This window comes from Corvus moneduloides, chromosome 14, assembly GCF_009650955.1.
Source record: "Corvus moneduloides isolate bCorMon1 chromosome 14, bCorMon1.pri, whole genome shotgun sequence".
Lineage (NCBI taxonomy): Eukaryota > Metazoa > Chordata > Aves > Passeriformes > Corvidae > Corvus > Corvus moneduloides.
In genome coordinates, this window is record NC_045489.1 from 20,152,027 (window position 1) to 20,178,402 (window position 26,376).

The window sequence follows — 26,376 nt, forward strand, 5'->3', positions numbered from 1 at the left end:
TCCCCGCGCAGCCCAGGAAGAGCCAGCACCCAGAGCCCTGCGGGAGTCACGGGGTACCCGCAGTCGGCACGGGGGGTGCCGGCGCCCCGGCCCCACAGAACGGCCCCCCTTTCCTGGTCTGACCCAGTGGCAACGGAGAAGGGTGGCCCCGGGGACAGGCCGTGCCCGGGGCGGGCTGCGGGGCCGAGGTGGGAGGAGGCGTCCTTGACACGAGGGACGTTTCCTGGGACCAGCAACAGCTCCAGCTCCAGCGCTGGGGCCGGGGAGTGCTTCCCCAACTGGCGCGAAGCACAGCCCACGCTGGAAGTGCGGGGAGACGCCTGGGGGGATCCCTGCCCATTCTGTAAGGCTCTGGCACATCCCTCCACTTGTGCTGGGTGCACCAGCCAACCCTGGGCAGCATCTCACTGTCACACTCCGAGGGGTGGCTGGGCACAGAGCACGGGCTCGGAGGGGGCAGCAGAAGTGAGGGCTGCCCACAGGCAGAGCCAGCTCCCAGCATGTGCAGAGCAGCAGCACCTCACAGAGCTATTTCCATGTGATCAGGTTCATTAGGGCTGAGCAGGTACTTTGGGAGTGCAGGTAGACCTGAGAAACACCCCCGAGACCAGGCTCAGCATGACAAGGTGGGGAGAAAGCCCCTTTGGCCAAGACTTAAAAATCTATATAGATACAAAAATGGGGATATGAAAGACAATGGCACAGGACAAGATGTTGGCAGTTATTCCAGTCCCTCACCATGCTCCCAGACCTGCCCCACTATGAGCCCTTGACCAAGCTCTTACCCTCAACTCAGCCAAAGCACCTGACCCTGCGTGGACCCAAGGACAGGATGGAGGGCACCAGCCCAACCTAGCCCCCGACACTGCCAAGGCAGCCATGCACACAGCACAGAAAGGGCAGCCCTGGGTTTTATTGCAGGGAAAGAGGTAGAAGGAACTGGACAGAACCAGGAGCTGCTCCTGGTTCCTCTGCTCACTCCAGTTGGAGCCCCCAGGCTCCAGGCACAGAACTATTGCGCTCTGCGGCGCCAGGGCTGCGCCTTCCCCCTGGACACAGCCTTCTGCCCGGGCACAGCCTTCCCCCCGGGCACAGCCTTCTGCCCGGGCACAGCCTTCCTCCTGGGCATGGCCTCTGCCCCGAGCCTGGCTCCGCTGCCGGGGGCCGTGTCAGGGACGTCCTCGGCCGAGATGGGCTGGATGATGTGGCCGGCGCGGGTGATGATGCGAGGGGCCGTCAGCTTCTGGAAGGCACGCTGAGTGTTCCACGTGGGGCCCACGGGCGTCCGCATGCTCTGCTCGAACTGCTGGGGCCGCTCGAAGGGGAAGGGCAGCTCGCTGACCTGTGGGGACACGCAGGGGTAACAGCCCCGAGCCACCCAGCCCCGCTCTTCCAGCCCATGCTGCCCCCAATGCCCACCCCTTCCCACTTGTCCAGGACCCACACACATGCTGCTTCCCTTTCCGCTGCCAGCAGAGCCCAGCAGGGCTGGAACAACCACCACCACCAAGGGAGCAGCCCTGTACATCCCTCCTCCTTCATTTCCGAGCTGTTTAAGCTGGAAGCTAAGCATTGGGCAGGGATTACAGGCAGGGACTGTGAACATTTTGGGAAGGGATCACAGGAATGCCGCAGGCTCGCCCAGGTGCCGGAGCTCTCACGGAGACCGGGTGTCCCCACCTGGTGTGCTGCCGCGTGGATGTTGCGCTTCTCGCTCATGATGACGTGGGGCAGGTGCTTGTCCTTCCGCGGAGGCGCTGGCGGTGGCTTAATCAGGAACCTGTGGGCAAGTGAGGGGTCAGGGCTGGCACGGGGCTGGGAGCATCCCTGAGCTCTCCCCCACTCACCTCTTGACCTTCCTGGCGCTGGGTTTCAGCCCCGTGCCGCCCCACTCGCCCCAGCCTGGCAGCACCAGATTCACCGGCTGTGGCTTTGCCGCCTCCTCCGCCTTGCGCTTCTCCCGGCGGAAGTCGGCGACCACATCATCCCCAGCGAAGGCCTCCGTGATCATCCCGCGCTGCTCGATGCCCCCCTCCTGCAGAAGGACAAGGCAGAGTGGATTTAAGGGTTACTGGGGGAATTGGGAGGCACTGGGAGAGGGTTTGTGGGTACTGGGGAGAGTGGGAAGGGTGTTACTGGTGGGGTTTGGGGTTACTGTAAGGGGGTTTAGGAGTACTGGGAGTTACTAGTTTCAGGCTTCTCGTTACTGGGAGGAGGTTTAGAGTTACTGGTTTGGGGTTACCAGAGTTACTGAAGGGAGGTTTGGGGTTACTGGGAGGGAGTCCAGGGTTACCAAGAGAGGGTTTGGGGTTACTGGGAGTTAATGGTTTGGGGTTACTGGGAGTTAATGGTTTGGGCATTACTGGTTGGATGTTCTGGGTACTGGGGAGCACGGGGGAGGCACGGCCTGCTCACCTCCTCCTCCAGAACCACTGGCAGGCTGGAGCAGTCCATCTCCTGGGGCTTCCCATCCAGCACAGCCTCCAGGCTGATCATCTTCCTCTTGGCTGGTGTTTTCCTGCTATGTCTGTCCCCAGCCCTGCCTTCCTCCTGCCGCTGCGCTCGCTTCCCTGCTCTCGGGGCTACTGCCTTCTCCTGCTCTTCTACAAGCTCCTCCTTGGCCAGACTCTCCACATCCTCCATGGTCTGCACGCGGCGCAGCTGCTCTGAGAGCAGGAGCTGCTCCTGGGCCTGAGGGGGCTGCTCCAGCCCCACACCCACCAGCTCCTCCACACAGACTGGGGGGACTGGGCTGTCGCCCAGCTCCTCAGCACAGACTGGGGGGACTGGGCTGTTCCTGGGCCGCTCAGCACTGGCCTCAGTCTCATCAGCACCTACATGTTGAGGGCAGAGATGGTCACTCCACAGGGCAGCAGAGTAAGGACAGCTATGTGAAACCAGCCAGAAACTGTCCCCAAATCCCCCTTCCTTTGTCCAGCCCCACAGCACTCCCAGCCCACCCAGCTCAGGGCCCTGAGCTCCTCACCATGCCCCTCACGGCTCCCTGTCCGCTCCCGTCGCTTCTGCTCAAAATCTTGCAGCAGAGCTTCTTCCTCTGACAGCTCCTCCTCCTCCTCCATCTCATCCTTGCTCTCCACAGCACCAGGCACTGTGCCATCTCTGGGACCCTCTTGTGCCTCAGGCTCTGGGGCCGGGCCACTGGGCTTGCCCAGCATCCAGGGATTAGCTGTGCTGGCCCCGGTGGGCACCGGCAGGGCCGTGGTGTCCTCCTCGGGCACCTCACACAGCTCCTCCTCAGGTGGCTGCACCTGCACCTTCTGCATCAGCTCCTTGTTCCTGGCCAGCTGCTCCTGCATGGCCTTGCGGGCCTGGGGGACACCGAGAGGTTCTAACCCAGGGCAGAGACAACATTCCCAACCTTCCCTGCCCACCTCAGCCTCCCCCCCTTCCCCAAGCAGTGCTGAGAACCTTGCCACGGCATTTCAATGCATAAATGGGCTTATAAGAGATAGAGAGACTTTATACCATGGTTTGGAGGCACAGGACAAGGGAGAGTGGCTGCACACGGGCAAAAGGCAGGGACAGATGGGATATTGGGAAGAAATTCTTCCCTGTGAGGGTGGGGAGGCCCTGGCACAGGTTCCCAGAGAAGCTGTGAATGCCCCATCCCTGGCAGTGTCCAAGGCCAGGTTGGACGGGGCTTGGAGCAAGCTGGGATAGTGAAAAGTGTCCCTGCCCATGGCGGGGGGGTGGAACTGGATGAGCTTTAAGATCCCTTCCCACCAAACTCTTCTGTGGCCCCATCTCACCTCAAGGTCATACTTAGCCATAATGGCCCTGGATCGGGCCCATTTCCCCTTGTTCTGGTGCTTAAGGCTCATCCGCTCCTGGGGGAAGAGAAGCATCACACAGAGTTCCCCAAGGAGCAGGGCCCTCCTGAGGGATGGGGCAGAGGTGCCAAGGCAGCACCTGCATCCTGAGCTGCTCCAGCTCCTCCAGCCGTGCCAAGGCTGCCGTGGGGTCCGATTTGTGCAGCTGCTCAAACTCCTTCAGGGCCTGGCGCCTCCGGCTCTTCTTGAGCACGCGGTGGTACCTGCAGCACAGGGGCGGCTCAGGGCTGGGCAGCCCACGGGCAGGGCAGGGCCCAGCCCTGCCACCGTGCCCAGCCCTGCCACCATGCCCAGCCCAGCCTCACTTCTTGCTCTTGATCCGCTTCGCTCGCCGGGCCTTGGCCTCGTAGTAGGACTGCACTGCCCGCGCCTTCTGCAGCTCCGCCCGCCGGCGCCGGGCCTGCCAGGGAGCACGGGGTGAGGGACGGGAACATGGGGACACGGGGTGAGGGATGGGAACATGGGGTGAGGGATGGGGAGCACGGGGTGAGGGATGGGAACATGAGGACATGGAGTGAGGGATGGGAGCATGGGGTGAGGGATGGGGAGCACGGGGTGAGGGATGGGAACATGGGGACATGGGGTGAGGGATGGGAGCATGGGGACACGGGGTGAGGGATGGGAACATGGGGTGAGGGATGGGGAGCACAGACTGAGGGCTGGGGCCAAGGAAGAAGCCCCCAGAGCCAGGGCCCAGCAGGGTGAAGCCTCACCTCCTCCAAGCTCATGGCCTGCAGCGAGGCCATCTCCTCCTGTGTCAGCAGCGGGTCTGTGATGGGCTGCTGTGTCTTGTGGAGCAATCCTAAGATCTCCTGCTCCAGTGGAGTTCGGGCCTGTTGGGACAGAAGACACAGGAAGAGGATGAGGAGAACTGCAAGGGCCAATGCTCCCCTGGATGTCCCCATCTGCTGCCCCCAAGGAGGTCTGTGGAAGGCCCAGAGAAGTGTCCCCCCCTTGTCTCCCCTTGGGGGACTGGGTGGTCACAGCCCCATTCAGGAGTCCCACACCACAGCCCCTGGGCACTCTTCCAGCCCCGTGGCCAGGTGAGGGCAGGTAGAATTCCTCCCACATTGGAGAAATGGCCTCCCAGTGGCCAGGCAGTGCTGACCAGGCGGCACCACACAGGGAGCACGGAGCAGGAGTTCCAGGCCACGCAATGCCACGTCCCTCCGAAACAGAAAGGGACCTTGGGGCAGATCAATGTGAGTGACAGGTTTGTTGGGAGCTCAGCAGGGGCTGCCCCTTCCTCACCTGAACATCTGACAGCTCCCAGGGATGGCAGTGACTCCCTGCCAGCAGCACAACCCCACAGGAACTCGCATTCAAAACCAAACGCATCCTTCTTTTGTAAGGAATGTTTCCAGGCGTGCAGGATTTGGCAAACCACCCCCCTCTATCTCAGCACTTGTGGCCAAGGAACACTCCCACGTGCCTGGCCCTGAGAAGCTTCAAGGAGGAGAGGAGACAGAGCAGGCTCCAAACCCTTTGCTCATACCTTACCTGGCTTGTCCCAGATGGAATTGACACACCTGCTCTGTGTGAGAACACTGACTGCCCTTTTAACCCTCCCAGCCCAGCGGGCACCTGCCCAGCGCGTCAGCCACAGGCTGGGCCCTCCTCACCTCCACCGCTGCTCCCAGCGCAGCCAGGAGACATCGACCTGCCCCAGCTGATCCTGGAGCACCCTGGCCAAAGCCCCGGAGCCGGCCCAGCTGTGTGACCGCCAGTGCCCACCTTCCAGGCCGAGGTCACTCTCTCCAGAGGGGTGACCGTGGCGATGTCCTGCCGCAGGGGGAACACCAGCTGCTCCGCGCGCCGGTTCTGCACCACCACCTGCTGCCACTTCCCCACGTCCTTCGAGGTGGTGACGTAGGCGGCCTCCCTCACCACCTGGAGGGGAACAGGACGGGCAGAGAAAGGCCATGCTGGCCCCCGGGAGCGGCAGGGGGGTACCGAGGGCCCCTTGGCTCCCTGCACTCACCCTCTTGGCCTCCTCTTTGCTCAGGGGCAGCTCCACCGCTGCCTTCCGCTTCACTCTGGCCAGCTCCTTCCTCACGCTGCCCAGCGTGGATTTGGGATGGATGGGCTGCAGCAGCTCCGACAGAACCAGCTTTTCCCCAGCACCTACGCGCAGGTGTGGCACTGCCAGGTGAGGGAGCTGTCCCAGCCCTCGCAGCAGCGCTCGGTGGGCAGCGCCGTCCCGGCCTCCCGAGCCCTGCCCAGCTCCCTGCCTCACCTTTGCAGGTGACATTGAACTCGGACACCTGCCCGCTCGCCTCCGAGCGCTCCGCCAGCTTCCGCCTGCGAGAGAAGGACAGAAAAAAACCCCAGACGTGCCTCGTGTCCCCCTCGGGGGCTCTGCAGGGTTTGGAACCGGTGCCCGAGGGCAGGGGCCGAGAACCGCCACACCCGCCCCTCTCCCTGGGCAGCCTCTCCCGGCGCGGCTGCTGCAGGAGCCCCGGGGCCGAAGCCATCAGGACGCCCGTACTCCCCGCTCACCGTTTCCGTCCGGACAAGGCGCTGATCGCCTCCAGGAGCTGCCGGTGCCGCCGCTCGCCATCCTCCTGCCACACGGCACACGCGGTCACAGGCCCGGCCTGGCAGAGCGCGCCCACGGGGACGGCCCCCGCGCCCGCTCCCAGGCGCTCCCCCGTGCCCCCACGGCGCCGCCCGGCCGAGGCCCGGACCCGGCATCCCCGGCCAGGCCACGCCGTCCACCCCGGCCAGGAGAGCGCTCGAAGCCCCGCAAACAGCGGTGGAGGCCGCCCGGAGAGCCCGTCGCGCTCTTGCCGGCCCCGCTCACCCCCTCGTCGCTCTCGCTGCCGCTCCCGGCCGCCGCCGCTGCCGGGTCCTCCTCCGCCATGGCTCCGCACGCCGGCACTGCCGCAAAGCGCCACCGAGTGTCGCGCCGGGCCCTCGCGCTCTGCCGCGAAGCGCGCCCGCGTGACGTCAGGGTTGCCATGGCAGCGGGCCCGGCGGGCGGGGCGGGAGCGGGAGCACCGGTGGGGATCGGGGGGGGCCCGGGAGGGACCGGGGCACCGGCACCTCCGGCCCGGCCCCGGAGGGGGCTCCGGGACAGCTCTGCCCCTCCCGGGACGCCCCCGGGTCGCCGGTCAGCGGGAGCCGGCGGTGCCCACCGCGGGCCAGAGCAGCTCTGAGGGTCTCCGCTCCGTACGCGACCCTCGCGCGTCCCCCCAGCCCCGGTGATTCCGGGATTCGCTGTTCTCCCCCGGGACGTGCCGCGGGCTCGGGGACGGAGCTCCCTCACCTACGGCTCCTCCCGCCCGGCCGGCCCCGGCTCCAGGGAGCGTTTTTGGGGTTTACGGGATTCAAAGGATCGTTGGAGCGAATTCCCGGAGTTCTCAGCTACGGGGAGGTGCCGGTGTCTGTCACCTGTGCCCGCAGCATCCATCCATCCTCCTCGTCCTCTTTGTCGTTCTCCATCCCGAACTGGGCGCACAGGGGGGCTCAGGGCAGGGGCCCGCCGAAGGGAGAGGGATAACGAGCTGCTCCCCATCTGCTCGCGTCTCCATAGCAACAACAGCGGGAAAAGTTCCGTATTTTCCCCTCGGGTTTGACGCTCCGGGCCCTGCCTTTGCCGGCAGCCACGTGCCCACGGGGAGCGCCGTGCGTGGGATGCCGGAGACGGATGCCGGGGGTGGGATGCCAGGGAGGGATGCCGGGGGTGGGATGCCAGGGAGGGATGCCCCGAGGCGGAGTGCCAGGGATAGATGGGATGCTGATGGCAGGATGCCGGGGATGGGATGCTGGGGGGTTCTCCGAACCCAACCCCAGGGGCTGCGTGTGCAAAACCCTGTGAAAACTGCTGTGCAAAATGTGGAAATGGGGCGGGCGGGGAACCCACGAGGCAGCAACCCGTGCGCTCCCCGCGGCGCTGGGGTTCGGCAGCCCGGTGCCTGTGGGCACCCGGTGCGAGAAAACGAAAAAGAAAAGGGGAATGGGGGCGGCGCCGGTCGGGCCCCACCGGGGGCTGCACCGGGAGGTGTGGCGGGAGCCGCCGGGCCGAGCCGAGCCAAACCGGGCCGGGCCAAACCGGGCCGGGGCCGGGGCCGGGCCGGGGCCGGGGCCGGGGCCGGGGCCGGGGCCGGGGCCGGGGCCGGGGCCGGGGCCGCCACGTGCCGCGCCCCGCCTCCGCCCCGCCCTCCCTTGTCCGCACCGGGGCGGGGCCAACCGCGCGGAGTGGCAGCGCCTCTGGCCAATGGGCCTACGAGAAGCGGCGGGGCGGGAGGAGTCGCCGCGAAGTGACAGCGGTGGTGACCAATGGGCAGGCGAGAAGCGGCGGGGTAGGAGGAGCTGCCGCCGAGTGACAACGCGCGCGGCCAATAGGCAGGCGGGAGGCGGCGGGGCGGGGCGGGGGGCGCGGCGGGACCAATGGCGGTGGCGGCTCCGCCCCGGTGGGGCGCGGGGCGTGGCGGCCCCTCCCGGCGCGGAGGGAGCGACCGGCGCGGCCCGAGCGGCACCGGCACCGGGTGAGCGGCGGCGCGGGATCCCTCCCGTCCCCTCCCTTCCCGTCCTCTCCCGTCTCCTCTCTAACCCTTCCCTTCCGCCCTCTCCCCTCCGGATCCCGGCACGCCCGCAGAGCCGCAGCCGCCCTGCCCTGTGTGGCCCGGCCCTGCCCTGTGTCCCCTCCCGGTGCGGAGCCGCCCCGCCGGCCCCTCCCGCCCAGCCGAGGGTCTTCCTGGCCGCGCCCCGCGCCCCCTCCCTGGTGGATTCCCACGGCAACGCCCCTCCCGGGCGCGGGGTTTCCATGGCGACGGCGGCCGTCGCCCCCCGCGCCGGTGCCGCCGCCGCCCCGGTGCTGACCGAGCGCTCTCCCCGTTCCCTCTCCCGCAGCCGCCGGCCCAGCCCAGCCCAGCGCGGCCCCGCGGGGCCCCGATGATGCCGGGCGCGCGGGCGGCGGAGCAGCAGCAGCGCCCGGAGGTGCGGCGGCCGCTGCCGCCCCAGTGACGGCCCCGCCATGTCGGTGATGGTGGCGAGGAAGAAGGTGGTTCGGAAATGGGAGAAGCTGCCGGGCAGGAACACCTTCTGCTGCGACGGCCGCATCATGATGGCCCGGCAGAAGGGCATCTTCTACCTGACCCTCTTCCTCATCCTCGGCACCTGTGCCCTCTTCTTCGCCTTCGAGTGAGTTCCCCGGGGACCCCGCGGGACGGGGATGGGGATGGGGTGCCCGGGGCCCTCGGCAGAGGGAGGGGAGCCTGGCGCGGTGCAGCCTGGCAGAGGGTGGCTCTCCCAGCCCAGATCTGCTTCCTCACCCTCAGCAGACCGACCCTGGAGGTTTTGGGGAGAACGGGCCCTGCTGGAGCTTGTGACACTGGCCTCTCTTCCCCGTGGGTCACCTTCCGTCTGGGACTTGGCAGTCCCTTGTCCCGAGTGTTCCTGGCTCCAGGATAGCTGGGGTGAAAGGGCGCTGCTGCTGCTGCAGCCCCGGGGCCCAGCCTGCGTCCTTACCCACGAGGGGAGGTGCAGCTCCCGCGCCAGCCCCACCAGCGAGGTGACCCCAACTGGAGGATTAATGAGGAGTGAGCCTGGGGGTCCTGCCAGTCCAACCTACCCCCAGCCTCCAGGCTGCACTACAGCAGAGCCCCCGCAGCCAGAGCCATCCTGGTGTTTGGGAAGGATCCGACCACTCCTTACATCCCCTCAGCAGCCTAAAGGCCTTCAGCCAAAACCTTCGATCCTGCTGAAAAAGAGGGATCTGCCACCTCCCCTCAGCTCTCTCTGGGAGCCGGGCTGAGGAGTTGGGCTGGCCTTAGACTAATCCGAAAACCAGAAAACAAGCAAAAAGGGAAAAGCCTGTGTTTGTCTGGGCCGATGGTGTGGGAGGGGGCAGGACACCCCTGTTGCCTGGTTAGAGGATGAGCTTGGATCAGCTAAACAACTGCAAAACTTCCCTTGCTTGCTCTCCATGGGCATGTTTGTGTTCTGGGGCGGGAGAAGGGCTGAAACAGGGTTGGGTAACACAAAAGCTAAGCCAGGAAGAACAAGTGGAAGGAGCTGCTCGCTGGCTAAGCCCTGGCTATTCCTGCAGGTCCAAAAAGCCCTTGGCCCAGATGCTGTCCTCCTCAGCATCTTTCCTAAGCCAGGGAACTTGTTTCCACATTCCCTGGCCCAACGTGTCTCTCCCTGCTTCCCTGCCCAAATTATCCCTGGCTCGGTCTGAATTCCGAGGTACCAAGTGACACCGCTCTTGGTTTGATGTTTGGGGGTTTTTCCATCTAAAAAATGGGGCTGAGCCTTCCTGCCTTACAGGAAGAACTAATAAGTGTTGGTGCTCCAGAAATGCTTACTGCTGCACCAGAAACACTGATTTGAGGGATAATTGCTCTGGCTCCCTGTGGATCCTGTCCGTAGCAGGAGAGTGAACCACATCCCGCTCTGCCGTGGTTGCACTAGGCGGAGTGAGCCAAGGCTGTTTTCCAGACCTAGGCTGTGGTTAGTCGGGAACGTGACTGGAAATTCCTTGAGAAGCCCCTTTCCATGCTCTGGCAGGCAGAGGCCTGTGGAGGGGTCGCTTGCACCAAGACATCCAGGCCGTGCCTAGAGCTGGAGGGTGGGCTCTGCGGGGGGAGTGCCTATGGGAACAGGATCACCTCTGAATTTTAGTTAAATCATCTGAGGGAGATAAGGAAAAGTTTGGGAAAATCCAAATAGCCATTTGATTCTTTCAGTGCGGAACACCTCAGTGTTGGTTTTTTTGGAAGAAAGAGGGTTATTTTGAACTTGTTTGGGGATTTTTGAATTTGGGATGGGGATGAAATGTTGCCTTCCCAACGGTAAACACTGCCCAAGGTCTCTGTTTCACTGATCAGGCTGAGATAAGCAGCTTGGCTTCTCGGGAGCCCTTCCTGCCCTGCATGTATAGGGAGTTTTGGGTGAGGATCTCAGCCTCGATCTTTCACTGTGTTGTCCATTTGTCTCAGTGTTTGGCAGGTTCTTTAGCGTTTGCATGGAAATTCCTGGTTTCCCCCTTAAAGTTCGTGTCTGGGTTTGGAGCGGCAGCCGGCGGTGGGCGGAGGAGCCCTTTCCCTCGCTGCCCGCTCACTGCAGGCTGCCTGTGCCGTGCTGCTGCTCCATTCAGCTGAATCACTTGCGCAGTCACACCTTGTCTGAGCACGGCTCCGGGGTGCCTGGAGCCAGGACCCGTCTGGCTGCTCGCCCTGCGCCGGGCTGAGCTTGATCCCGGCGCTCCGGGCTGCGCTGGCTCCAGTTACAGCTGAGGCCGGTGGGGACGGGCACCCAGGTCAGGAGAAAAGCCACCGCCGTTCCCTCCCAGCCCTGGAGCGATGGCTGCACTCGCGGGGCTGCTGCTGGTGGTGGTTTTTTCCTCCGAGTTCCTCCAGTGCTGTCAGCGGCTCCGCGGTGTCCACAGGTGAGGGGGCTGAGCCACCTCAGCCCCGTGGCTGGGAATTTGAGTTGTTGATCCCCCAAACCGCAGTGCTGTGGTCTGGGATCGGGGAAATCTCTCCAGCCAGGAGCAAACAGGACCCAGAGGCTGGCAGAACTCAGTGCTGTACCTGAGATCCGACTCCTCCCTCCTAGATAAGGCAGAGGGACGGAGCTGTGCTGGCTCCCAGGAAGGGCTCTGCAGCGACCGGAGTCCTCTGCCCAAGGGCACCTCTCTCACCACTCTGTCGGCAGGGAGCAGCTCCCACTGCTTGGGGCTGGCCCCTGCAGAGTCCGAGACCTGTGTTTAACTGGGTCTGCTCTGTAACAGGTCCCATAAAATACAGTTTCACATCCTCTTGGCCTTATTTCAGACTCCTAATGGTATGTCAGCCCTGTGGTTGGGCACTTAGCTGCTGTTTGCTTGAGGTGTTCCAGCACGAGGAGAAGACCAGATAAAGCACTTGTGAAATCTCTTTAGGACCTGGGATAATGGGAGGCAGTGTCTGGGAGTTCCCTTTGCCGTTCCTGTCTCTCCTGAAGCGAGTTCCACGCTCAGCTGACGGGAATGGGATTTCTTTTGTCTCTCGCTTTTCAGCACAAAACTTGGCGTCTGTAAATGTTAGAGGCATGATAGCACCAGCAACACTGGCTCCTCACGGGAGGGGGCTGCTCTTGGATTTTCCAGTGCCCAAGCATGTTTGTCACTTTGTTTTTCCTACTTTCTTAGCTTTGTAGAGATGAAAATGTCTTTGTTTTCTGCTGAGCTGAAAACGTCTACACTGCCCCTTGTGTGACTTTATTTTGTAGCCTTGATTTCCAAACCCCAGAGACCCAAGTCTGACAGAGGGGCCTCTGAGCTGGCGTTACCTCTGGTTAGATCTGTGTCAAGCATGGTCAAAACTTACACGTGAGTTGAGTGGTGCTTTTTAATCATTGTAATTACTCTCAGTAGAAGTGAACTTTTTGATGTCCACACTTCAGCTTGTTTTGCTCCTGTTTCTGCAGGAAGTGGCCACTCGTGGGGTTTGGATTGACCTTTTTCTTATATGGGGTTCCTTCTCAGGAGATGATTTTGCCCTCCCTGCAGCCTCCACATCCTCTGTGGCACCCCCATTCCCAGATGGATCTTGGGGTGATTTGCCTGTGCAGAGATTTGAGATTTTAGCTGGGAAAGGAGCAATGACATCGGCATAACACGTCTGTCTCCTGCCTCAGTTGGGTCAGAAGCACATGGTGTGTGCTAACAGTTGATATGTCACTGCTGGCAAATGGGGAGAGCTTCCGTGGAGAGCTCCAGCCCTGCCTGTGCTGCTGGGAAGGGCCTGCACACAGTGTTGTGGTGCGGCCGGGCCTTGGAGCAGCTGCTTCCATGCTTACCTCAAACCCAGCAGCTGCTAGACACCATCCCAGGGCTGGTGTGAACAGCCAGCACAGCCAGGCTGCAGTGCCCTGGTGAGGGTCAGGCATTTGGGAAAGGTACAGCTCTGCTGGCACTCACACCAGGCACACGGTGTGGCTGTGCTGTAGCTGAGCAAAGTTAAACTGGTGATTTGCAGGTGAGACGACAGTGGGTGAGTGAGTGATACTGCAGAGCTTGTGCTAAGCCCTGGGAGCTGTGCTGCCCTGTGGCCGTGGCTGCAGTCCCTGTCACCAGGGCTGGCATGGTGGCTTTCCCCTTCCTCCAGGGCTTTGCTCAATGTGCCGATTACAACAGACCTTCCCAAGTGGGTGCAAAATAACCAGCCAAGCACCATAACTCATGGCACCTCCCAGCTGCTTCTCCCCCTGCTCCCCATTCCAATGATCTCTTTGTTCAGCCTTCCTGCCCCCAGCCCATCCCGCTGTGATGATTAGTTGTGATAGTGCTGTTATTGTCTGCTTTTTGGTGACAAAATGCTCCAGAGCACAGATATGGTGCTGGGAGTGGGGGAGCAGCGTCCTCACATGCCAACAGAGCATCTCTGTTGGCTCTGAGCTCTCCCAAACAAAAGATCTTTAAATGTCTGTTCCTGAGCAGTGAAATTGTCTTCGAGATAAGGTGTGGACTGAAGATACCCCAGTGCTAGAGCGTACCTGAGTACCAACCCAAGAGTTTGTGTGGCTGCTTTCCCTGCTGTGGACGTGTTCCCCGAGTCCCCTCCCGAAGTTCGAGGCCCCTCAGCACAGCTGGTGGGCTCCATGCTGGGCTCCGTGCTGGGCCTTGGGGTGCAGTTTCACCATGGTGGAAGCTCCTCTGGCTCTTACCTCTGCTCTCACCTGCAAGGGGCCACAGAAGCCAGCCCAGCTAAGGGAAGCTAAGCTTAGCCTGTGTGGAAGCAGGAGGGCCATGGCTCAGCTTTAACACGGCTCGTGGATCTGTATTTAAACCCACAATACGTTCATGTTGCCACAGCGGTTCCAAAAGCTGTCTGTTCAGCTGGACAAGGGTCAGGCTGCAGCCCTTTGGGGCAGACGGTGTCCAGCTTTTCAAGGAATAATCACAGAATCATTTAGGGTGGAAAAAACCCCCAAGACCATCAAGTCCAATCTGTGACTGGTCACCACCTTGTCAACCAGCCCAGAGCACTGAGTGCCATGTCCAGTTGTTCCTTGGACACCTGCAGGGATGGGAACTCCACCACCTCTGTGGGAAGCCCTTTTCAATGCCTGACAACCCTTTCCATAGAAAAATTTCTCCTGATGTCCAGCCTGAACCTCCCCTGGCACAGCTTGAGGCAGTGTCCTCTTGTCCTGTCACTGATTACCTGAGAGAGGAGGCTGACCTGCGCCTAAATCCATGTTCCATGTTCCTAACCCCATATTTCTACCTAAATGAGAGCTCTAAATGAGCTCCAAGGTTTTTGTTTACTTGCTGACTGACTCGCAGCTGTCCCTGGACTTTGCCCTTGCAAAGGGAATGCAAAGTTATCTTGGGCTGCCTGAAGACAATAAGCTCGGCCCTCCAGTTCTTCGTCTGTGGGCAGGGCTGGGCACAGGGACGTTGTTTTGGGGAACTGCAGAGTGTGCAGTGTCTGAAATGAAGGATGTTGGTTTAGGGGCCAGGCCCTCTGTGTTGCTGTGGGCTCCTGGTGTTGCAGCTGTGACTAAAGCGTGCTGTGGCTTCAGTGTGCAGCCCTTCTGTCCTCGTCACGCGTGGGGGACAGCTGCTGGAGTCGGGCAATGGCCCGGGACACGTTCCTGCAGTGGGCCTGCAGAGCCCAGTGCTGCCAGCTGGAGCTGGAAACTGTGTTGTGTTTGGGGAATCTATGGTGGGAATGGTGTCCAGAATTAAACACTGCTGTGGAGGTCATGGAAGTGGCCTTGCTTGGGATGGCAGCCCCACCAGGGAGGATAATCCCTGGCCCCTCACTGCAGTAGCCTGATGCTCCCGTGGAGAGTAGCTGTGGAACAGCAGGAGTCTGGGTTGGATCCAGCCCTTAGCAGAAGGGATAAAGGGTGGATCCTAGAAAGGCAGGAGCCTGAAAGCCTGGGTGCCCAGCTGCCTCAGGAGGCACCTGGCGAAGGGATGTGTGCGAGGAGAGGTGAGACATGGCACAAATGGTGGGATGTGGGTGGGCTTTCCCTTAAACTTCACCCCAACATCAGTGGGGTTTTCTGAAGGAATCAGGGTAAAATGTGTTTTTTTTCAGCTCAGTATGTCTCTAAATCAGGACTTCTGCTCAGGCCTCCCACACGGCCTGTGTTGTGGCACTCATGGGGACATGGCTGTGGGTGTCCAGGAGCAGCACAGCCATGGTGAGATGAGTCCCATGCTCCCTTTGCATCTCCTCCATCAGCAGCATCAGCACCATAAACTCCTCATTGGGCCTTGCTGCATTTATAGAGCAAACACACCTTGTTCCCTTTGGAGCTGGGGGTCTTGAAGCAGGAGCCTTTCTGCTTTATTTGGAGCATTCCAGTCCATTGTCTCAGAAAAGCCAAAGGAAGCCAGATGTCTTGTTGCATGGGAATGTTGTGCTTCCACAGGAATCCATTCCTGAGAAGCACAGGATGCACCTAATCCCAATAATTTCTGTGGTGCTGGAAGCTGCTGCCCTTTAGGGGCCAGCCAGAGAGTCCCACCATCCCCACAGGCTTCCATGCCTTCTGGCTCTCCAGGCTTGGGGTCCCTTCAGGCTTTGGGTGCTTCTCCCAGTGGTCTGTCCCATCCCTTGGCACCAGGAATGTAGTGGACAAGGTCTCTCCAGCTGCCTGGTTGTGTTTCTGGCATTACTTAAAACGGGAGCTGAAAACAGAACAAATGCTGGGAAGTATCTGTGCCTGGCTGGTGGAAAACACGGAGATGCTGTGATGGTGCCTGGTTGTTGGAGCTGCCCCAGGAGTGTTCCCTTGTGGTGGTGGGATCAGAAGGATGTACTGAACAGCTTCTCTGCTCCAGATCTGAGCAGTGCCCGGGCGCTGATGCCATGCCAGGCGCTCAGCCCGGCACTGGCAGACTCTGACTCATCGCCTCCCGCCCCGTGTCCGCAGGTGCCGGTACCTGGCTGTCCAGCTGTCCCCGGCCATCCCCGTGTTTGCAGCAGTTCTCTTCCTGTTCGCCATGGCCACGCTGCTGCGGACCAGCTTCAGCGACCCTGGCGTGATCCCGAGGGCCCTGCCCGACGAGGCAGCCTTCATTGAGATGGAGATCGGTGAGTGTGGAGCGGCCAAGCTGGTGAGGGCTGGAAAAGCCTCTCTATTTATGGCATATTTCTAGGTTACAGTCCCTGCAGAGTTTATCTTCCTGGCTGGACCTCCAAAAGTGAGGATTGCCCCAATCTGCTGGCTCACTGTACTTGGCCAAGTCTCAGAAAGTTGGCAGGATGTACCTGCATCCCTCCCTGGGAGCCGTTTCACCTGCTGCTTTCTCTCCCATAGCCATGTACATACAAACCCAGTTTGTTTTTGATAAGGGGTGTAGAAAGCCTGGAGTGATCCCCTTGATCCTTCAGGGAGGGAGGAGGTTTGGTGGATGCGGGTGATAACACCCAGCCCACTCTCAACATGCCCATGAAAGCTCTGGCATCCCTTTTCCTGCCTCCAAGCTGCCAGGTTGGCTCTGGCCCGCATGAGCAGAGCTGCAGCCTCCGGCTCCGGAGCCAGCGGGCTCTGATCCCGCTGGTAGGAAAGGCAGGGAAGTGAGTTGTCATTTGAGGCCTGGCGTGTTGTAGCAGCAGGTCCGATCTGTGCCCGGCTCTCTCTGGCAGAGGCCACCAACGGGACCGTGCCGCAGGGTCAGCGCCCGCCCCCGCGCATCAAGAACTTCCAGATCAACAACCAGATCGTGAAGCTCAAGTACTGCTACACGTGTAAGATCTTCCGGCCACCCCGCGCCTCGCACTGCAGCATCTGCGACAACTGCGTGGGTGAGTGGGGCTGGGGGCTGGGCCTGCTCCTCGCAGAGAGCCTCGGGGGAGGGACGGGCCCGTGCCCGGGCTTGTGCTGGGCAGCTCCGGACTGGTGGAGTGTCCGGGCTGCCTCGTCTTGTACTCAAGGAGCTTGAGGTTTGCTCAGAATCTGGAGCCAGGTGGTTCCTCTTTGCCAGGACTTTGACAGTAACCAGTCTAACCGAGCCCAGCTGCTCTGTGTACACGTGCAGCCCGCTTTTGAGTTCCACTGGACTCTGGCCTTGCAGGACTGGAGGGTTGCAGTGGAGAGTTGTGTCTCAGGTGAAAGCAGCTCCTTCATCAGCACAGAGACTGTGCCATTCCTTGGGGTGCCCTGGTTGTTGTCCTCCTTCTGTGTATGTAATTGGCTCATGTTCAGCATCACTGCTCCAGGCAGAAATCCCATCCTGCTGCACCCCTTTGCTCCTTTTCAGATTCCCAGCCTTTGTGTGTTTATACAGTTCCTTGAACCCTCTCCTGATTATTCCAGGGTAAGAACTTGGGGACCCCCAGGCCTTCATCTAACCCATGTGCTGTGGCTGTTGTACCCCAGGGAAAGAAGACACATGAGGGGTCAAGCTCAAACTCTCTCTTAATGTGCAAAATGACTCATTATAAAACGATTTTGGACTTTTGACCTCCTGAAAGGAGGCCAAAATGTGGGGTCCTGAGTGAGCGGAGGGTTGGACTTGGCAGTTTGTGCCAGCCTGGATTTTCGAGGTGGAAACAGGAGCAAGGATCTAGAGGTGGGCAGGGCCATGCCAGGGCAGTGCTAATCTTCATCTTGGCTTCCCCAGAGCGCTTCGACCATCACTGTCCCTGGGTGGGCAACTGTGTGGGGAAGAGGAACTACCGCTACTTCTACCTCTTCATCCTCTCGCTCTCCCTCCTCACCATCTACATCTTCACCTTCAACATCGTCTACGTAGCACTGAGTGAGTCTGCCTGGAAAGCTGGATGGCTGGGAGGGACAGAGTGGGGCTACAGATGGTGTGAAACCAGGGAACTGGACACAGTGGGATGTTCCATATTAAAAAATCTCTCTCTTTTTGTACCGCAGAATCTCTGAAGATTGGGTTTCTGAACACATTGAAAGAAACCCCAGGGACATATCCTTCCATGGTCCTGAGGGCTTGGCTTCTCCAAAGCTGGGGGTTAGTGGGAGCTGCATCGAAGAGTGGCTGCCTTGGCCACTCTGAGTCTTTCAAAGCATTTTCCTCCCAGGTGACAATGTGGGGAGGAGTTTCATGGCTTTTGGGAGGAGAGCAAAACAGAAAACAGTGGCTAGGAGAGGAAGAGAAGTTGGTGTTTCTGGGGGCAGTAACAGCTGGGCTGGGCCTGCTCTCAGGCTGTTCCCAGTCCTTAACTGTTCTCACTGTACTGGAGGTGCTCATCTGTTTCTTTACGCTGTGGTCGGTGGTGGGGTTAACTGGGTTCCACACCTTCCTGGTGGCACTGAATCAGACAACCAACGAAGACGTAAGTAGAGCCTTCCTCTTCCTCTGAGCTGTCGCCGTTTCTCAGTGTGTCAAGGCTGTGCACAGCACAGGGATCTGGGGGCTGGGGCAGGGTGTCCCTGGAGTAAACCTGAGCTTGTGCCCAACTATTTCAGATTAAGGGGTCCTGGACTGGGAAGAACCGCGTGCAGAATCCCTACAGCCACGGCAACATAGTGAAGAATTGCTGCGAGGTGCTCTGCGGGCCCCTGCCCCCCAGGTGAGCTCCTGAGGGGTGGCCTTGACCTTCATCTTCCAGCAGCAGTTCTGGTGGGGAGAGAGGTGGGATTTGGGGAGACATGGGTCTCTGATGGCGTGGCTGTGTCCTTGCAGCGTCCTGGACAGACGGGGCATCCTGCAGCAGGAGGAGAGCACAGCTCAGGAGGGGTCGTGCCTGCAGGGGCCTGGCACGCAGGAGCCCCCAGCCACGCAGGGCCCTGGGCAGGCCCAGGAGGGTGGCATGAAGCAGCAGGACGGCAGCATTCCTCCCCCCAGTGCCGTGAGTGATCCTCTTGGGAGCTGGGGGGGGGCTCTGGGACAGCGAGAGGAAGCTGAGTGTGACTTAGAAAGGACAAAATGATATGGGGGGTCTGTGCTGAGAGGCTGCTGCTGAAAAGCTTGTTTGCTCTGACCCTGGAAACCAGCGTGTGTTGGTTTCCTTGGATTTCCTCAAAGGAGATCACAGCTGGCTGGGGTTTTGGAGATCAGTCCTGCCATGAGAGCACTCTGGAGCTGTTGCCCATGGAGCTCGGTGGGGCTGGGAGGGCTGGGAGGTTGCACACATCTTGTTCTGGTGCTGCATGTGAGCTGCAGGGCTGTCCCTGGGATCTCCATCCTTGGAGAAAGCTGTTGTGGCCCTGAGCAGCCTGCTCTGTGTTTGAAATTAGTCCTGCATTAAGGACATGGTTTGACAGGAGACCTCCAGAGTGCCCTTCCCACCTAAATTATTCCGTGAACGTGGTGGGAAATAGCTCAGCTTGCTCCTGCTTGGGCATGAGTTGTCGCTTCTCTGGTGGACACAGCCCAGACACTTCTGCTGGAGCAGTCCAGTGCTCCAGCTCTCCCTGAAGCTGCTGTTCTGCCTGTTGGGCGGCCCCTGGTTTCTGGTTTCTCCTTGTCCCAAGCCCAGCTGAGACAGCTGCCAGTGGAGCTGGAGGCAGTAGCGGAGCGGTGGGGGCTGTGTTCTCGGGCTCTGCACTGGGCTGTTCCTGCAGGTCACTCTGTCCTCTCTCCGCAGGTCCCTGCGCCGTCCGTGAGCGACACCGAGATGCCAGAGGAGAAGCAGCGAACGCCTGGGGAGCTCCCGGTGCCCTCCCCGGACGCTGGGCGAGCGGAGCACTAGCATCTGCTTGGAAGGGAGAACTTTCTTGTTTTGTCGAATCAAAGCTGGAAGTGGTGGAGGAGAGGAGGAGAAGGGCTGGATGGCAGGCACCTGATTCCCCATGGCCATTTTGCTTTAGTCATTACTCACCGCGGTGCGGGCGGCGCTGGCCCTGCGCAGTGGCACGGGACAGCGAGCGTGGGCAGCACGCCCTGGTCACCACGGGGCACTGCCACCACCAGGGCAGCTCTGCCTGGGGCCGGGCCTCTGGCTCTGCGGGCTGTCCTGGATGCTCCATCCCGGCGCGGGGCTGGGGCTGTCCCTCTGCCGGGGCCCGGCTCTGACCAGGAATCCCCCCAGGAAGGGGAGAGCAATCGTGGCAGCAGCGTCCTCTCTCCCCTCCTCACTCCTTCCTCTAATCTGTCGCGTTGTTTTGTGGTTGGCGTGGCAAGGCTTGTCAGGAGACATTTTGGTGCCCAAAGGACCCAAACAAGCGGGAAGGAGTTGTGCTGGCAGCGGTTTTTAAGTAGCGTTCTTCCTGTGCTCCTTTTCATGTGGTGTAGCAAGGCAGCAGCTGTGAGGGGACCCTCCCTCCCATCCTGCCCTGGGGCTCACACCGCCCTGGGGCTTCCAGGGAGGGAGAGGACAGCCCTTGCCCCTCCCTGGCCACAGAGCAGTTGTGCTGGGGTGGGCTGAGCTGCAGGGAAGGGTCTGCCCATGCCACTGGCTCCTGGCTGGTGCTGGGGCTGCATTTGCTGCCGCGTGTCCACACTGAGCCCTCCCCGGCTGTGGCACGGCCGCTCTGCAGAACCTCAGCTCCGATTCTGTGTTGTGTCACTGCGTCCCCATGTCCCCACCCCCTTGCCTTGCTCTGCAGTTCTCAGCCACCCTAGACTGGCTTTGGGAGCCTTGGATCTTCCCAGGATTGTGCCAGCTGCCCAGGGCTGGGCTGTGTGGTGTTGGTCACTTGTGTGTCCTCAGCGGAGGAGAGGCTGGGGGATGGTGGGAGAGCTCTGTGCCATGGCAGGGCTCCCCCCGCTCCACAGCCCCCATCCTGCACTGGCAGGACCCTCACACCTGTGGGGTCCCCACAGAGGCTGCTGGTAGAGGAGAGGCCATTCCGTGCCCCGGCAGCTCCAGCTCCGCATCCCACGCCACAAGCACTGGGCGCTCCCGTTCTCCCCGCAGGCGTGCGGTGGGTGGTGGCAGGTGGAGGGTGTCCTGCCGGGCCAGTCCCGTGTGTGTGTCCGTGATGCTCCTGCCTGGCAGTGGGAAATGGCTGCTGCTCCCTCCCTGGCCTCTCGTGCCACCCTGCTCTCAGCAGTGGTGAGGAGCGGGTGCAGCCGGGACCCTGCTCCCTCTGGAGCCTCCCTGCGCCTCCCAGCTCGCTCCTTGCCGCTGGCCCTGGGTGAGGTGCGGTGTTAAGGCGGCACCTGCACTGCCCCCTGTCCCGGGTGAGAGGGCAGAGCTGCCACAGCAGCTCCCAGCTGGAGTGTGCCAGGGAAGGAGCCCCGGCCTCCCTGCTACGGCCCCGCAGCCAGCCCAGCCCCATCCTGTTCCATCCCCCGGGGACAGGGGTCCTGCGCCCCACCCCGTGGGAGTCACCCCAACACGCTACTGACCGAATCTCCAATTCAGTGTGAAAAAGTGTATTTTTTGGCTCTGCTGCTCCCTGTTCCACGCGGTGTGTGGAGTGCTGCCTGCCGGGACCTGCCTGCACGGGTCAGGGTCTCCAGAAGCAAGGAAGGGGTTGGGTGAGGGTTGGGTGTTCTTTTTTTTTTTTTCTTATTATTATTTTTTTTTAATTTTAAAACAATGAAGGAAACTTAATTGGTTTGAAAATGGCTGAGCTGTAGCCCCTGCGTGTCTGTACTGCCCCAAGCCAGCTGCCTCTTCCCCCTTCCCTGTGTCTTTCCAGGCCTCTCCATCTCACACTTCCAGTGTGTCTTAGCTGTGTTATTTGCATCTTGCTGTCGCCCACGGCGGGTGAGGGGGGTCTCCGTGTGTCCATGCTGGGAAGTGTCAGTGTCCTGGGAAGGCTTTAGTTGCCTGCAGACACAGCTTTCCTCCCCAGCTCCCTTCCTGAGCCTGCTGGCAAACCTGGGAAAAGGCAGCCAATGCCTGTGGTGTCCTGGCGGGGAGCGCGGTGCCCCGGCGTGCCCAGAGCCCCTGGCAGTGGTGCCAGGCAGTGCCGTGCAAAATGTCCTGGGGCTCCTTGTGCCCACCCAGCATCTGGCTCTGGTGCAGGGGCCGAGCCGGGCCCCGAGGTGCCACCACTGGGGCTCCCCTGTCCCCTACCAGCAGCCATCCCCTCCAGTCCACCCCACTGTTAGGGCCAGAGCGGGAAGCGGCAGTGCCGGCGGGCTCAGGGGGATTCTGCCATGGAGACAGCCCCCAGCTGCTCCTCGGGACCCCTCAGCTCGGCCTCCTCCCGGCTGCCATCCAGGGTCTCTGATCCCTCAAAGCAGCCAGAGTCCCGAGGAATGTCTCCTTTGGGCCCTGAGGGCGATGGCAGGGCTTCGGAGGTGTCAGCATCCTCTGGCTCGCTGGCTGCTGGGAGAGGGGCCGTGGCATTAGTGGTGCTGCTGGGGTGCCCCGTCGGGGGGTCTGCCACCCCTCCCCAGGACTGGGGGGTCTCCCACCCCTCCCCAGGACTCTTACTGTCGTAGTCCAGGAGGAGCTCGGCGGCCGTCAGCAGCTTGGCGCGGTGCTGGGGGTCCGTGATGTGCAGTTCGTTCAGGTGGGTCTCCCGCAGCTCCTTGAAGTCCTCCAGGGTCTGGTACCCGTTCAGCAGGAGGGTGGGGGTGTGCTCCTGGGTGGGGGGCGTGGGCAGGGGTGAGCGGGGCTCGGGTGGCTCCCCTGGCTCCCTCCCCTGACCCCCAGTGCTGGCCTGTGGCTCCCGCTTCAGCGTGGGTCCATGGTGGGCACCTGCCCCCACGTTACCCAGAAATGCCCCATGTGTCCCCTCTGTGCCCCTGGGTGCTTGGTGGAGGGACCCCCGCGGGCGGGGGACAGTGAAGGGGAGGGGGTGGTCCCAGTGCTGGCACGCCGGTCACAGCTGGGTGCTGCTGTCCCCCACGGCCCCTGTCCCCCACCTGCAGGTTGATGCGCTCCAGCAGCTCATGGAGGGTCTTGGGCTTGAGGCGCTTGTTCCGGCTGGAGCCCCGGCTCCTGCGGGCAGGGACTGTCTCCTCAGGGATCACATCCACGTAGATGAACTTGAAGGAGCCCACCCTGTTGTTGAGCAGCCCCGTCCAGGTGCCCACAGGCGGCTTCTCGATGATGCCAATGATGTCCCCTTTCTAGGCCGAGGGACATGGGATGGCGGTGGGTGCAGCCTTGGGGAACACCCCCACCTCAGGGGTGTCCCCAGCCACCCTCCCTCCCTCCCCAGGGGCTCACCCGCAGCTTCAGGGAGTCCTTGTCGTAGGGGCTGGGGGTGAAGTCGGTGTGGACACGGGCCCGGCCGCAGAACGGGCCGGTGTAGGCTGGGACAGTCTCCTCCAGCCGCCGGCTGTCCCCGGGATCGGCAGGGCTGGGAAGGTCGCTGCCTGCAGAGAGGAGGGGGTCAGGATGCGCCCGGCTGGAGACGCGGGGCCAGTGTCCTGTCGGGGCCGGCCTCACCGCTGGACATCTGGCGTCCGAGGGCTGGGCGCCCGTCCTCCTCCTCCTCCAGCTCCAGGTACGACAGGGGCACCTTGTCATGGCTCCGCTCTTCCGTGCTGCTGGCTGGGGACAGGGGGCATGGGGACCCCTCCTCCTCCACCTCTCCCTGCTGGGGGTACCGGGGTCAGGCCGAGGGAGGGGGAGCTGTCCCCCGCTCACCTGTCCGCGTCCCCACAGCCCCGCTCACCTTCCCCTCGGCCAGCGCTCTCACGGCCATCCTGCCCGTCTTGCGGTTCATGGTGCGGGAGATGACCGCCCGCCACTTCCTGCCCAGCTTCGTCCCGCTGCTCCGCCCGGCATCCTCGGGACTGGCACTGCTGGCATCATCCTCAGGGATCTGCCAGGGGGATGGAGAGTGAAGGCAGAGCCCCCCACGCGGGGCAAGCCTCGGCAGGGTCACACAGGGCTGTGAGACCCCAAATCCCAGCAAGGCTGGCACCCTGGGGCTGCTCCGTGACACCTGGGCCACTGGTAAGACCAGGAGTTTTGGGAAACCAGCTCTGAAATGGGCTGTTCCCGGGGGAGCAGGATGTGTCAAGGGGTGCTGCTGCCCCAGGCATGCTGGGAACTCACGTTCTCCTCCAGGCTGAACTCCTCGTTTGACACGGGGGAGCTGACCTTGGACTTGCTGAAGTCCTTGAAGCTGCTGGAACGCTGTAGGGAAAGCTGGGAGCAGGGGCAGAGGTGTGAGGGGGGAGATGGAAAGGTGTGAGGGCTTCTTCCTGCATCCCCTGCCCCAGTTCCTCTCCTCCCTTTGGGCTGCTCTGCCCATCCCAGGGTGATGCCAGTGCTGGGAGGAGTTTTTGGCTGGCACAGCCTTTCCTGTCTGCCCTCTTCCAGGAGCTGCTGTGTGCCGTGAACTCCCCAACCTGGGATGCGGAGCTCTTGGTGCCTGTGCAACTGCTTGGCACAGCATTCCGAGGGCAGGGATGCTCTGGTGTGGAGCCTGGCACTGCCATGCTGGGAGCAGCCCAGGGCTGTGCCATGTTGCCACGCTGGCACGTGGGCCAGGACATGGGGGGACACAGGGCTCTGCAGTGCCGCAGCTCCTCTCAGCACAGGTGGGCAGGCAGTGAAGGGCTGGTAGCACCAGAGCAGCCATGTCCCTGCTGCTACCCACAGGGTCAGCTCCAGGACTGAAAGTTTCCGTGTTTTCCGCCTGTGAGTGTCACCACACAGCCCAGAGAGCACACCCTCAGCATCCCCAGCTGGCTTGGTGCCACCTCCATGCCTAAGCCATCAAAGCTGGTTTTGGAGCTCAGTCCTGGCACACCTCTCCATCCCCTCCCCTTCCATTCTTTCCTGTGCCCCCTGCCCGCCTTCCTCTCCCTGGCCTCAGGTGCCTGTCTCACACGGAAGGGTGTCTCCACGCCAGGAGCGCCCTTGGTGCCAGCACAGCCACATGGTCCCAGGTGTCCCTCATCCCTGGATGCCAGCACCAGCGTGCTCACATTGGGGCACGCTGAGCTCGGCTGCCACCGCCAGCCCTTTTGAGGCCCTCGGAGCACACACCACGGTGCTCGCTCTGCTGCCACCACCACCACCAGGGATTTCCGTTCTCAAGCAGCTCTGCCAGCTCCTGTGGTGGCTGAGGCCCTTCCCAGCCCTGCACAGCCTGGCCCTGTGCTGTCCCCTCTTTATTCTCCTCCTCATTCGCCCCTCACATCCCTAAGCACTCGGTTTTGCCGTTCCTTGCAGAGGGCTGGCTCTCAGTGTGTCACCCAGCTGCCCATCCGCAGTGGCTTTATGCGGCAGGGCCGGCTCCAGGTGCATCCGTGCAGAGGGGATGCTGGCTTCTGCCCTGCTCCCACCCCAGTGCCCTGAATCCACCCGATCCAGGTGCACCGAACCCCCCCAGGGCTTCACTGCTGAGACAGGACAGCTCTGCAGCTGGGAAAGCCGCTGCCCTGGGGCTGGAGGAGCCATGGAGGGCCCGGCAGTGGGATGTGAGTCAGGGCGGCCAGGCTCTCCCGGCGCAGGGCAGGGAGGGGGAAGTGAGACTGGCTGTGGCTGGGCAAGGGCAGGGGATGCCCACTGGGATTGCCCGGGCTGGATGGGCCACCGCGGTGCAGGGAGGGGGACTTCACCCAGATTTCCTGCGGGAGCTCGCCAGCACGGAGGAGCTGCCAGAGCAGGGAGTGCGCCTGTCATGGGCAGGACCCCGTACCAGGCACTGCCCCTGCTCCCCGCGGTGACTTACTGATGCTGATGCCAGCCCAGCAAAGCTTGGCAAGAGCTGAAGTGCCAGCTGGTGCGAGACCTGGCGGGGGATGAGGAGCCAGTTTGGGCCCCACTGGTGACTTCAGCCACAGGGTGGCACATGGCCGTGCCACGCACGGGGCTCTCGAGAGGCCGTGGCACCGGCAGCTGGGGCTCCCGTGGCTCCCGTGGCTCCCGTGGCTCCCGTCTGGGAGCGGTGCTGCCGGAGGAAGCGGCTGCCGCACGTGACGGAGCTGCAGCCCGACCGCAGCACCTTGCACAGCCATGGCCCCCAGGAAATGACGGGCGGCCGCCCACGCCTGGCGAGGCCATGGGGGGGGCGAGCACAGCCTCCCCCAGCACAGCCCCACGGGTCCCACCGGCACCCCAGCTGGCACCCACGCTGACCCCGGGGGCTGTGCATCCCAGCCACCCATCCCAACGGGATGGAAGCCAGAGTGGGAGGTGGACAAGGCCAGGACCACGCACTGGCGAGGCCACAGTGGCTGGTGGCCGCAGAGACGGACCGATGGCAGGGCCGCTGCCACGCTGTCCCAGCCCCCTGGCACCAGCTCTGCTGCTCAGCATCCCCCGGCAGCCCAGGCTGGAACAGCTCTGGATGTGCCGGGACATCCGCGGTGCTGAGGGCAGCTGGATGCCGCCAGCACTCACCTTCCTGTGTCCCGGCTCCTTGTCCCCGGCGTTGGAGGGCTTGCGGCGGAGCATGGTGCGGGGGCCGGTGGCGAGGGCAGCGTCCGGCAGCGCCGAGCACGTCCCGACCCGCGGCACCGGCACCGAGCCGGGAGCGCACAGGAAGCTGGCGGTCACATGAGAGGCGCTTGCAGCCGTGCTCAGGGTGGCTGCCGAGGCGCGGGCTGGGGCAGGAGGAAGGAAACCCTCCACCGAGCTGCTGCCCTGCCCGGGGCCCCTGGGTGGGAACGGTGTCTGTGCCCGCACCTCTCGGCAGCGCTGCCCCTCGGTGACGCTGCCCCTGCCCTGCCTCCCCTCGGCGGTGCTGCTGCCCCTCGGTGCTGCTGCCCCTTGGCCATCTGCAGATGGGCAGCGTG

At 62.4% G+C, this 26,376-nt stretch overlaps 3 protein-coding genes across 5 annotated transcripts; 1 reads left to right on the forward strand and 2 right to left on the reverse strand.

Moving 5' to 3' along the window:
- Positions 1 to 893: 893 nt before the first annotated feature.
- Positions 894 to 6,828, reverse strand: UTP14A (UTP14A small subunit processome component). Its single transcript, XM_032124185.1, has 14 exons — positions 6,655 to 6,828; positions 6,351 to 6,415; positions 6,088 to 6,152; positions 5,833 to 5,975; positions 5,586 to 5,741; positions 4,565 to 4,684; positions 4,157 to 4,251; positions 3,931 to 4,054; positions 3,771 to 3,848; positions 2,987 to 3,329; positions 2,416 to 2,834; positions 1,848 to 2,035; positions 1,681 to 1,780; positions 894 to 1,342 (listed from the first exon to the last, which is right to left on the reverse strand). The coding sequence occupies exons 1-14, from the start codon at positions 6,811 to 6,813 to the stop codon at positions 1,013 to 1,015; spliced, it is 2,385 nt and encodes a 794-aa protein (XP_031980076.1). The 5' UTR covers positions 6,814 to 6,828; the 3' UTR covers positions 894 to 1,012.
- A 1,864-nt stretch (positions 6,829 to 8,692) lies between these two features.
- Positions 8,693 to 21,253, forward strand: ZDHHC9 (zinc finger DHHC-type palmitoyltransferase 9). The gene is made up of 9 exons (XM_032123932.1): positions 8,693 to 8,996; positions 15,732 to 15,892; positions 16,448 to 16,606; positions 17,425 to 17,562; positions 17,688 to 17,736; positions 18,004 to 18,106; positions 18,240 to 18,343; positions 18,457 to 18,622; positions 19,361 to 21,253. Exons 1-9 carry the CDS (start codon positions 8,830 to 8,832, stop codon positions 19,463 to 19,465), a joined length of 1,152 nt encoding a protein of 383 aa, XP_031979823.1. The 5' UTR covers positions 8,693 to 8,829; the 3' UTR covers positions 19,466 to 21,253.
- SASH3 (SAM and SH3 domain containing 3) lies at positions 21,078 to 26,185 on the reverse strand. Of its 3 annotated transcripts, none has more exons than XM_032123935.1 (8): positions 25,982 to 26,185; positions 23,684 to 23,776; positions 23,298 to 23,447; positions 23,069 to 23,219; positions 22,847 to 22,995; positions 22,540 to 22,746; positions 22,106 to 22,256; positions 21,078 to 21,997 (listed from the first exon to the last, which is right to left on the reverse strand). In XM_032123935.1, the coding sequence occupies exons 1-8, from the start codon at positions 26,033 to 26,035 to the stop codon at positions 21,810 to 21,812; spliced, it is 1,143 nt and encodes a 380-aa protein (XP_031979826.1). In that variant the 5' UTR covers positions 26,036 to 26,185; the 3' UTR covers positions 21,078 to 21,809. The 3 variants fall into 3 exon arrangements, with proteins under 3 accessions (XP_031979826.1, XP_031979824.1, XP_031979825.1); XM_032123933.1 differs by having other exon boundaries at positions 23,069 to 23,216; positions 25,982 to 26,123; XM_032123934.1 differs by having other exon boundaries at positions 21,078 to 21,994; positions 25,982 to 26,123.
- Between the last annotated feature and the right edge of the window lie 191 nt (positions 26,186 to 26,376).

Excerpts from the sequence above, each read along its gene's own strand:
- UTP14A (XM_032124185.1), bottom strand. The coding sequence starts at position 6,813 with ATGGCAACCCTGACGTCACGCGGGCGCGCTTCGCGGCAGAGCGCGAGG. Across the intron at positions 5,976-6,087 it reads GTTCAATGTCACCTGCAAAG|GTGCTGGGGAAAAGCTGGTT; the intron begins GTGAGGCAGGGA and ends ACCTGCGCGTAG. Across the intron at positions 3,849-3,930 it reads TGGAGCAGCTCAGGATGCAG|GAGCGGATGAGCCTTAAGCA; the intron begins GTGCTGCCTTGG and ends CTCTTCCCCCAG.
- ZDHHC9 (XM_032123932.1), top strand. The coding sequence starts at position 8,830 with ATGTCGGTGATGGTGGCGAGGAAGAAGGTGGTTCGGAAATGGGAGAAG. Across the intron at positions 16,607-17,424 it reads CATCTGCGACAACTGCGTGG|AGCGCTTCGACCATCACTGT; the intron begins GTGAGTGGGGCT and ends TGGCTTCCCCAG. Across the intron at positions 18,623-19,360 it reads GCATTCCTCCCCCCAGTGCC|GTCCCTGCGCCGTCCGTGAG; the intron begins GTGAGTGATCCT and ends CTCTCTCCGCAG.
- SASH3 (XM_032123935.1), bottom strand. The coding sequence starts at position 26,035 with ATGCTCCGCCGCAAGCCCTCCAACGCCGGGGACAAGGAGCCGGGACAC. Across the intron at positions 23,777-25,981 it reads AGGAGCCGGGACACAGGAAG|CTTTCCCTACAGCGTTCCAG; the intron begins GTGAGTGCTGGC and ends CCCTGCTCCCAG. Across the intron at positions 21,998-22,105 it reads GCTCCTCCTGGACTACGACA|CAGCCAGCGAGCCAGAGGAT; the intron begins GTAAGAGTCCTG and ends CCCCTCTCCCAG.